At 37.1% G+C, this 12093-nt stretch overlaps 1 protein-coding gene across 1 annotated transcript in view; it reads left to right on the plus strand.

Annotated features, from left to right (window-relative positions):
• The window catches only part of LOC103606130, a gene marked incomplete at its 5' end in the record, with an annotated part of 124473 nt that overhangs the window by 107232 nt on the left and 5148 nt on the right, over positions 1 to 12093 (plus strand). The window contains one exon of the mRNA XM_008590721.1: positions 6534 to 6540. Coding sequence (XP_008588943.1) covers positions 6534 to 6540 — 7 coding nt within the window. The remainder of the gene's footprint in view (positions 1 to 6533; positions 6541 to 12093) is intronic.

The following is a 12093-nucleotide window of genomic DNA, read 5'->3' on the forward strand; positions in this document are numbered from 1 at the left end:
TACTTTTTAAATGCCTCCCTACAATCATCAAATTCTTTGTTCCTTTTATTTTCTTCTGGAAGCCAATGAAGCAGAAGATCCCACTTCTTTAGAATGACATCTCCCACCCCTTGGCCCTGGGAATAATTGAGAATGGAGATCATTTGAATGATTGATGTTTGGAAGAAGTAATTCACAGGTATTGACTCCCTGGAAACAGAAAAGAAAATTTGGGAGGAAACCATAGTGCTTTCTCAAATCAAGAACATTGTAAAGTGGACTTGCATGTGCATGCTGTAATACTCAGAGGTGTTCCTGTAACAAAAGCATGGTGAGTGGAAGGCAATCCTACGAAGATGGGCTCACTCTATATAGGTGGCAAAACAAGTTTATTTTATAGCAATGTGGGCCTTATTAGACCAATTTATTTGCCACCTTCTTGGGGAAGTTTAGGGGAAAACTTTACCTGTACAGTTCTGTCATGTTAAGGGAACGTGAAATTTGAACACAGCAGGAGACTAATAGAAATCAGGGGAAAGAAAGTAGGAATATAGGTGTGATAGAGGTGGAAATGTGAGGACTCGGTAGTATTTCTAGAAAGCACCATGCTGAAATTAGTGCAAAATGGAGCCACTGCTTGGTAAAGACTCCAGGACACAGAGAATGAGCCAGAGTAAAGGGTAGCAAGTGCAACTGGTCTGAACAGAAACCACTGACCCCTGGAAATCTGTGATTAATGTTATAATTATTCACATCTCTGGGAAGTTCTTTGTACTGTCTTGGAATAAATATAGAACTGTGTTCTCTCATTCGATCTGAGAATGAATAATAGGGCATTTGAGATACAGATTACATTTTCATGTTAATGTCATGGATATAAAAACTTTAGAAAAATGAATTGGTTCCAAAGACTCCCACTTAACTTCCATTTGCCTATAAGAGGCTCTACGTAGCAAGATAGAGCTGCACCTAAAATAGATATGGCCATTTGAAAGAAGATGTGATATACCTTCGTGTCCTGAGAATGACAGCAGCTTAAAAGGATCTTCATGGTCTCAGCAGAGAGAATGAGTTGCCCAAATTGAGTTGCAGGAAGAAAGGTGATACACTTGGGAGCTTTAGATGGATTAAATTCACAGCACCCAATAAATTACATCTTCAGGAGAAGAGCAAGGGTCAATGAGCCCTCTAAGAATATTCCAAGCACAGATTTTCATACTCATGTTCTCGCCGTAGATATATCTAAAGTTGAAACTTTCTAAGTTTTGCTCCACTATTTTTTGGTAATTCATGCTTATGAAATGTAGAAAGCAGTCAGCCTTTGGAGTCACTTTTTTTCCTTGGAGTGTCTACGGATCACTCTTTACTTCTGATTTACTTCAGCATATGTTCAATTTATGCTGCTAATTTCCACTTACTGACTAGTTGCTATGCATTATTTTATATTACCTTAGATTGTCCATACCTTGATTCTAACATTCTTGAATTTAAGAACTTGGTATATCAAAGCACTCAATTTGCTACAGGGAGTGCATACAACACCCAAATATGGAGAACAGACTGAGTTGCAGCTGGAAATATGTCCAACAGGAAGAACATACAGTCTCTTCTCTTGAAGTAGGGAGCCCTATCTACTTCACCCAGCTGAAGGTGTCCTAGGTTTCTCTGAACAGCCATGTTTATTTATCTGGCTTCTTAGGCTGAGCTTCAGAACCAAAACAGAACACTGAGATAACAGAAAGACAAAATTAATCTGGTTATATGTCCCAGTACATAAAAAGTCAAATTAAAAAATGACTGATTAATTTATAGATTTTTTTTAAAATGTAGGTTGAAATTCAAAAGGAACAGTACACATAGGCAGAGCTTATGTCAGGACATTCTTCAAATATACATATGTATTTGTTTATATATATGTGTGTGTGTGTGTGTATATATATATATATATATATATATATATATAATTTGTGCTTCCTTCTTACCTACAACATTCATCTGAAAATATTTCTATATTATGAATTAGCTACAAATATATTTGGTTAGTACTAATTTACTCATTCAATTAAACTTACAATTTTACTTTCTTATGAAGAGCTCAAAATCTGCAAATTTCACTTCAGAAGCCAGTGTCTCAGTGTTAACAGTAATATTAATATGAAACATCTTTCAGATACTCTCATTTCTTTCCTGAATGTGATATAAAGCCTATCATCAACTCAGCCTCTAAGTAAACATAGCAATATGTGGTCTCAACATGGGAGCCATTCATCGCTTTGAAGACAGTGTCAATTATTGCTTAAATATTCAGAATTGGCTCTGCATCCCAACAGTCGGCAGTAGCACATTTACTCGGCAATGACTCTTTTATGTAATATGAAGGTTTTAAAAAACCTGCTGTTCTCATCTATTCATGTGTACTTTATCTCTTTTAAAACTCACATTCATGCTCATGCAAGCACACCCAACTAAGTTTGAATTATATTGTTACTTTATACCAATCTCAGATGCAGCAGGGCAACATTATCTCTGAATAGACAATGAGTATTATGTACAACAGAGGCACTGCTCCAACGAGTATCTTATTTTTAAGGCACCCTAGACTAGGAGCCACTCCAAGCCTTGCTGAGAGGAGCTAAACTGCCTCCAAGAGCAGAAACTCACTTGGCATTGTCGCTATTTGTGACCTTCCCCTTATCACGTACGTACCTGGATTACTTCCCTTTCCTTCCTGGTTTCTAGTGATGCTTCTGCCCTGAGCTGGGTTTTCCCCCAGGACAGTGATTGCCAATTACCACCACACCCGTTACCTATCTCTCAGATACATGTGCCCAAATTCCCAGTTTTTATAGATCCTGCCACTTGATTTACTCTAAAGACAGAGTGAAGATGAGTTCATGCTGAGTTGGACTGATCCAGAATAGCATAGAGATACAATCTAACCTAAAATATATGAGCTTAGCCAGAAATGACTGGGCTCAGTCTGGAGCCCAGTAAACTCTTTCTCACCAACAGTCTTGGGATCCTAACATCCAACGTACCACAGTGGGGGCTGGGCACCCTAAGTGGGGCAGGGCATGGCGTCTCCTAACTTCCACTCAACGCATATTCCCCTGCTTATGGCACATTCCTCACCCAACTGGATACTTCAATGCCAATATTTTAGAATTACAGCATCATGTGGGAGCTAACCCCCATGAAGAGTATATCCAATCCTTCACTGTGCCCTTTCGCATCAGGCTCTGAAGCTGTGTAAATGCCCCAGTCCTGCCTGTGCCCTTAGCTCCTGCATTAGCCCCATTGATTCCACCAGCCATTCTGTGTACCGGCCCCATCTCGTGGGAGGACCTGCATGCCTTAGACCCAAGCCACATTCGCAACATTGCTCTCTTATCTTTTGTATTGTTTTCTTATATTCTTTCCTTATACAGTAACCCATCATCACCCAGTGCCTGTGTCTCTGCTATAGGCTTCCGTATGTTTATTTTAAGGTGGAATGACTAGAATTAGCAAGAGGAAGAAGTGCATATAGCTTTGATATGAAGAAAGCACTTTTGTAATAAAAAAATCTGAAGTGTTTATAATTACTGGACAATTTTCTAGTCTTGTAAAAGATCTCTAAAATGAAATTTACTGACATAATTATTCAGGCATTGCAATGGCTACAGAGAGGATTTGGTAAAACTTTAAAATCAGAGAATCTGTAATTTATAATATTTTTTCTTTCTTCTTTGGCAGCTGGCTGGTAAGTGTAACTTATAATTTTAAGCTTTCCTCTCCCACAATAGCAGAGCTTTGGTTTTCAAGTTTTTTCCTACACAATTTGACCTTTTTTTCTGATTTCTTTTTCATATAAGATTATACCCAATAATTGAGACCCCACATTTTTCAAACAAGGGGAACTTGCAACAGCAAATTGTATTTATTTGAAAAGCTGAACATGATGCTGAAAACAAGTGTGCAAAGAGATGCCAAGTGAGAGAGGGTTCTGTACTGACATCCAGCATTCACTACTGAGTTTTAATAATTTTCAAGTCATTGAATACATTGTGTTAGGTGATAAAGTTGAAAGTTTAGCTCAAGAGAAAATTTCTATAGCTCTCCTTCTCTGCAATAACTCAACATGTATAAATATTGATTGATCATCTATACAGAAAATATATGGAATATTTTTTAGGATTTCAAAGAACAAAATCTAGACTGCGACTTTAGTAACTGAGTCTAGATGATAGCATAGTAGGCCTGAAGCATTCTGTTCACGTTCACAAGAGGGAAGTGAAGAAATTTTGCGTTGGGGTTTTCCTAACTTGGTTAACACTCAGTACTGAAGATGTTTGAACAACAGACTATATTTTGTTAAGGTTGTTTTAAAATAGCAGACAAAATATGGCCCCAAAGTATTAAAGAGTCAGGAATTATTCTTATAGGCCTAACACTGGAACTCAATATGCCTAGAACTCACTTTACCAAACTTTAGTCATTTATATACTATTGTCCTTGTTTTTACCAATTTTCCCCTCTGTATCATTTTTGCTTGTATGTAGTTAATATTTTTTAAATCAACTCGTTTTTATTTACATTTATTTTATGAGGAAATCTTGCATCATTTCTATGATAGAAAAACCAGTAAGCCTGTGCCATAATGAGATGACTATAAACCAAACTTGATGAAAACGAACATGTTATGAAATTTTAGCTAGACAAAGATGCTTAACAAAGGCTCTGAGCCGGAAGTTTATCTCAGCATGTTGTAAGGGGAGAAACGAGTTTTAGAAAGCTTTTTAAGACATACTAGCACCAAACTGAGACTTTGCTCTTTGAAGTAATCAGTACAGAAAATAATTGGAAAATACTTTTGTAACCATGTGATTTAATATTATCAATGTTTCTCCACTGGTAAGAGTACCACACTGTAAGATCATGCTTATAATGCTTACAAGTGGGTCACTTGCTTATAACTACCCACTGGCTGCTGCCGTGTCCATAAGATTCTGTTCAGCTGCATAGAACAAAAATCCAACTGTGGTAGCTTAATCAAATAGGGGTTTTTACTTGTTCTAACATCAGTCAAAATCTGAAGATAGAGAATACATGGACGGGGCAGGTGCTCGAGAAAGCAGTCATCAGACCCAAGTTCCTTCTAATTCTCTGTTTTACCATCTTTAACATCACATCCATCTCTATGGAGGAAAGAGAATAAAAGGCAAAGGAGAGCCGGTCAGGTCTTCCTTTTCATGTGAAAAAATATATAGCTTATTCTTCAGGTAGACTCTCATTTCCATCCCATTGGTCAGAGTGAGTCACATGGCTACTCTTAGCTGCAAGGAGTTCTGGGCAGATAAATATTTTTCCTGGTCTTTTGCTTTCTGAGCAGAACTGGGATCCTATTAGTAAAAATGAAACAGAGGAAGCAGTGTCTGACACCTACCACACTAGACTTCTCACATTGGAATTGCAAATTATTATCTTCTCTATATCCTGCTATTGAGAGAAATTCATAGCAGTTGCTACTCAAGATCACAGGAAAAATAACCCCAGATATTATCAAGGACACTATATTCCCATGCTGGGTCCCATAAGAATGGACCTACTTGGATAGCAATGCAATCTAGTAAGAAACCTGAGTTTAATATGCCATTGATACACTGTAGNAAATTCCCAGTTTTTATAGATCCTGCCACTTGATTTACTCTAAAGACAGAGTGAAGATGAGTTCATGCTGAGTTGGACTGATCCAGAATAGCATAGAGATACAATCTAACCTAAAATATATGAGCTTAGCCAGAAATGACTGGGCTCAGTCTGGAGCCCAGTAAACTCTTTCTCACCAACAGTCTCGGGATCCTAACATCCAACGTACCACAGTGGGGGCTGGGCACCCTAAGTGGGGCAGGGCATGGTGTCTCCTAACTTCCACTCAACGCATATTCCCCTGCTTATGGCACATTCCTCACCCAACTGGATACTTCAATGCCAATATTTTAGAATTACAGCATCATGTGGGAGCTAACCCCCATGAAGAGTATATCCAATCCTTCACTGTGCCCTTTCGCATCAGGCTCTGAAGCTGTGTAAATGCCCCAGTCCTGCCTGTGCCCTTAGCTCCTGCATTAGCCCCATTGATTCCACCAGCCATTCTGTGTACCGGCCCCATCTCGTGGGAGGACCTGCATGCCTTAGACCCAAGCCACATTCGCAACATTGCTCTCTTATCTTTTGTATTGTTTTCTTATATTCTTTCCTTATACAGTAACCCATCATCACCCAGTGCCTGTGTCTCTGCTATAGGCTTCCGTATGTTTATTTTAAGGTGGAATGACTAGAATTAGCAAGAGGAAGAAGTGCATATAGCTTTGATATGAAGAAAGCACTTTTGTAATAAAAAAATCTGAAGTGTTTATAATTACTGGACAATTTTCTAGTCTTGTAAAAGATCTCTAAAATGAAATTTACTGACATAATTATTCAGGCATTGCAATGGCTACAGAGAGGATTTGGTAAAACTTTAAAATCAGAGAATCTGTAATTTATAATATTTTTTCTTTCTTCTTTGGCAGCTGGCTGGTAAGTGTAACTTATAATTTTAAGCTTTCCTCTCCCACAATAGCAGAGCTTTGGTTTTCAAGTTTTTTCCTACACAATTTGACCTTTTTTTCTGATTTCTTTTTCATATAAGATTATACCCAATAATTGAGACCCCACATTTTTCAAACAAGGGGAACTTGCAACAGCAAATTGTATTTATTTGAAAAGCTGAACATGATGCTGAAAACAAGTGTGCAAAGAGATGCCAAGTGAGAGAGGGTTCTGTACTGACATCCAGCATTCACTACTGAGTTTTAATAATTTTCAAGTCATTGAATACATTGTGTTAGGTGATAAAGTTGAAAGTTTAGCTCAAGAGAAAATTTCTATAGCTCTCCTTCTCTGCAATAACTCAACATGTATAAATATTGATTGATCATCTATACAGAAAATATATGGAATATTTTTTAGGATTTCAAAGAACAAAATCTAGACTGCGACTTTAGTAACTGAGTCTAGATGATAGCATAGTAGGCCTGAAGCATTCTGTTCACGTTCACAAGAGGGAAGTGAAGAAATTTTGCGTTGGGGTTTTCCTAACTTGGTTAACACTCAGTACTGAAGATGTTTGAACAACAGACTATATTTTGTTAAGGTTGTTTTAAAATAGCAGACAAAATATGGCCCCAAAGTATTAAAGAGTCAGGAATTATTCTTATAGGCCTAACACTGGAACTCAATATGCCTAGAACTCACTTTACCAAACTTTAGTCATTTATATACTATTGTCCTTGTTTTTACCAATTTTCCCCTCTGTATCATTTTTGCTTGTATGTAGTTAATATTTTTTAAATCAACTCGTTTTTATTTACATTTAGGAACTCAATATGCCTAGAACTCACTTTACCAAACTTTAGTCATTTATATACTATTGTCCTTATTTTTACAAATTTTCCCCTCTGTATCATTTTTGCTTGTATTTAGTTAATATTTTTTAAATCAACTCGTTTTTATTTACATTTGTTTTATGAGGAAATCTTGCATCATTTCTATGATAGAAAAACCAGTAAGCCTGTGCCATAATGAGATGACTATAAACCAAACTTGATGAAAACGAACATGTTATGAAATTTTAGCTAGACAAAGATGCTTAACAAAGGCTCTGAGCCGGAAGTTTATCTCAGCATGTTGTAAGGGGAGAAACGAGTTTTAGAAAGCTTTTTAAGACATACTAGCACCAAACTGAGACTTTGCTCTTTGAAGTAATCAGTACAGAAAATAATTGGAAAATACTTTTGTAACCATGTGATTTAATATTATCAATGTTTCTCCACTGGTAAGAGTACCACACTGTAAGATCATGCTTATAATGCTTACAAGTGGGTCACTTGCTTATAACTACCCACTGGCTGCTGCCGTGTCCATAAGATTCTGTTCAGCTGCATAGAACAAAAATCCAACTGTGGTAGCTTAATCAAATAGGGGTTTTTACTTGTTCTAACATCAGTCAAAATCTGAAGATAGAGAATACATGGACGGGGCAGGTGCTCGAGAAAGCAGTCATCAGACCCAAGTTCCTTCTAATTCTCTGTTTTACCATCTTTAACATCACATCCATCTCTATGGAGGAAAGAGAATAAAAGGCAAAGGAGAGCCGGTCAGGTCTTCCTTTTCATGTGAAAAAATATATAGCTTATTCTTCAGGTAGACTCTCATTTCCATCCCATTGGTCAGAGTGAGTCACATGGCTACTCTTAGCTGCAAGGAGTTCTGGGCAGATAAATATTTTTCCTGGTCTTTTGCTTTCTGAGCAGAACTGGGATCCTATTAGTAAAAATGAAACAGAGGAAGCAGTGTCTGACACCTACCACACTAGACTTCTCACATTGGAATTGCAAATTATTATCTTCTCTATATCCTGCTATTGAGAGAAATTCATAGCAGTTGCTACTCAAGATCACAGGAAAAATAACCCCAGATATTATCAAGGACACTATATTCCCATGCTGGGTCCCATAAGAATGGACCTACTTGGATAGCAATGCAATCTAGTAAGAAACCTGAGTTTAATATGCCATTGATACACTGTAGGCTACGTTTATTGCTACCCACAATTAGTTCAGCAACCCTTCTCTCTCTAGCTGTTTTTTTTCTTTTTTGTCTCACCATCTTTACATTATCACTTAAACACACATAATTCTATCCAAAATATATCAGTGATATCAGAAGTAGAATGTGTTTGCTAATCATCTTACTAACTGCTTCTGTTCTTTATAGTTTGTTCAGACACAGCCACTGTGTGTATGTGTGTGTGTGTGTATGTGTGTGTGTATATATATATATATATGTATTACATCTAAATGCATTCTGGAATCATCTGCTTACATGAGCAATTTATCTCACTCAAGCGCACAGAACATACCCTCTCCAAAGCAGTTTGAATACCTAAGAAAAAATAAAATGCAATTGAGAAAAATTGTGGCTCCCATGAGTCTAAGGTTTTAGAAACTGCTCTTATGTTTTCCATTTTTCTGTAAAATCTAAGGCTCAATGTGAATAATCATTGTGGTTACATTTTATCCAGAGAGATTACATATCTGTCAAGATATTAACTGCCCAAGTCTACTCTACTGGAATAAAATGCAAAAGAAAAACTATTTATTCGATAAATCAAAACTCCCCATTTTTGTCTAAATCAGAACACCTGTGTAGAACAGAGTTGTAAAAATTCCAGTTTTCCTAATGTATGTCTTAGATCTCTACTTAGTTAGTATATATCTGACTTAATATTAATAAGTTGATTTTTTTATTGTGCTTGAAAAATCCAAAAGTATTTGAATGTAAATAATCCTATTTGATTCTAATTTTTGTAAAAGTGGGTGAAAAATATATTACTGGCTACATTTTATAGATAAAATTGAGAGTGCTTAAATGTCAGGTATAGAACTTATATTTCTGATTACCAAAACACCAGGAAAATTTGTTTTTACTTAATAAAAAGCAGTCTGAACTATTATATGCATTGAAAATGACATAAAGCCCCATAACTAAATGTTCCATTGTTAGTTTCCCTTTACAATGGCTATACCTTCCAACTTTCAGCTTAAGGGCAAGCTCTTCTCTGTGTTAACTTGGGAGATAATATCCTAAAGAATGAAGTCTGACAGGAGGAAGAGAAATAATTGATTATTCTTTTCCTTCATGGTTTACAAATTTGAGCATCTTATTAGAGCAGATTTTTCCTACCTTGAAATCTTAAAGATATTCTTCTATATTTTTATTTTCAGGGGAAATTGTTCTCACATTTATCTTCTTTAAATTACTTGGTATTTACTTTTTGCATAATGTGAAGTAGAAATCTAAGTTTTCTCCCACATATATAAGCAATTGTCTTAGAATCATTTATTGAAGTGTCAATCCTTTCTCCATTAATTTGTGGTGTATTGACTGTGATGTTGATTGTGACATATTGATTTTCATATATTGCTTTTGTATATGTGGGAATCTCCCTTTGAGCAAGCAAAGAGACCAAAGTGGCTGTACAATTGACATCCTGTTGGTCCAGATGAAAACTTATACATTAATGCTATACTGTCTTCAATATCACACTTTATAACAGTGTCTGGTATGACACTCCAATGTTTAGAGGTTGGAGGCATGAGAGGAAGTGAGAAGTGTGAAGTTAGGAGAATTAGGAGATGAAAGAAGAGAGGGAGAGGATGTGAGGTTGATTGAAGAAAACAGTCTCACCCAGACCACTGCAATGATTTTCCAGTCTCTATGCTTTTGTTCCTGTCCCCTTCACAATCTATTCTTTTCTCATCAGGCAAAATTAAATATTAAAACTTGAGCCAGATCATGGCTCCTCTCATCAAATTCTCCAATGACTTCCCATCTGACTTGAAGTAAAACCCCAAATCCTTAACATGACCAACATAATCAAAATAACCTTAGTTGACACTAACTCTGACCTTACCACCAACCATTGTCCATCTTTGACAATCTGCTTCTATCACACCGGCCTCATTTCAGTCCAGCAAGTGCCATGGCCATGCTTCTGCTTCAGGGCCTTTGCACATGCTCTGTGTGGGAAGTTCCCCTTCTGGATATTGCCATAGCTGCCCCTCATTTTATTCTCACCTCTCCTGGAAAGGAACCTCATTAAAGAGGCTTTTCCTGGCCATTCTATACAATACGGCATCTTGTCTCACCATCAATCTCACCCTTTACTATGCTTTATTTTTTTCATGGAATTTAATTCCCCTAGAAACATTTAAAACCTAAATGTTTACTGCCTGATCTCCGCCTCCCATCCCCAGCATCTGTAAGCCTCACTTCAGCAAAGACTCTGTCTCTGGTTCATTGCTATATCCTGGAAAGTTAAAGCAACATTTATCTCATTGTGGACACTGCATCATCGTTCAATGCAAGTCAAATAGAAAGAGAGGAAAAAAAGCAATTTACCTTCAAAAGACAGTTCAGAATTCATGGAGGAAGGCTAGCAAAAATCATGAACTTTGGAGATAGATAGATCAGGAGTTTAAAACCCTGCTGCAAAACTTATGAAATATATCAGTTGAGTTACTTCAAGCCTTGGTCTTATCTGTTTTATGGGATGGTAATACTAACTTCACAAGATTGGCTTGGTGATTAAATGCCATACTTCATAGGAGGTAAATCCTCCATAAAAATTGGCTTGGTTTCCCTAACTGGTGTTAATCTTTTGTTTAAGGGTCAATTCAAACTTAAAAAATAAAAGCCGAAAAGACTTATAACCAGGTAAAAGGAGAGAAAGGTATTTAACCTTGTGATGGAGTTTGGATGTGTTTCCCCTCCAAAACTCATGTGGAATTTTGATCCCCAATGTGGCAGTGTTGGAAACTGATTGAGTCATGGGGCGGATCCCTCATGAATGGATCAATGCTCTCTCTGGGGGAGGGGGGATTAATGAGTGAGTTCTCGCTCTATTAGTTCCCACGAGAGCTCATTGCTTAAAAAGATTCTGGCACCTTCTCTCTCTGTCTTGCTTCCTCTCTCTTGCTTCCTCTCGCCATGTGTTCTGCTTGTACCTGCCGGCTGCCTGCCACTTTCCACCACGAGTAGAGGCAGCCTGAGGCCCATGCCAGATGCAGCTGTCCCAGAATCGTAAGCCAAATAAACCTCTTTTCCTTATAAATTACCCAGTCTCAGGTAATTATTATAGCAACACAAAACGGACTAAAACACCTTGTCTCGCTGGGAGAATTTACAGGTATATTTGGTGGGTTTTTGTTTTCAGAAAAGGGAGACAAAATTAAGCTGTTTTATTGAGAATTGGCAATGCACCAATCACTTAACATTACAGTATTTTATTAATTATCTTTTAATTTTATATGTTATGTGATTCTTTCATTTTACAGATGAGAAAACTGAGAATCAGAGTTTAGATATCTTGTTCAAAGCCTATTGGGTAGAATAAGAAGAGACGATTCTCATTTAAGATCTGTCTGACATCAACCCTCCCCGCGGGAAGTCTTTTTTTTTTTTTTTTTTTTAAAAAAAAAAAAGGAAGGGGCTAAAAAAATTTTTAGCCCCCCCCCTCTAACAGCTGGA

This window comes from Galeopterus variegatus, unplaced genomic scaffold (assembly GCF_000696425.1).
Source record: "Galeopterus variegatus unplaced genomic scaffold, G_variegatus-3.0.2 Scaffold6328, whole genome shotgun sequence".
NCBI classification, from domain to species: domain Eukaryota; kingdom Metazoa; phylum Chordata; class Mammalia; order Dermoptera; family Cynocephalidae; genus Galeopterus; species Galeopterus variegatus.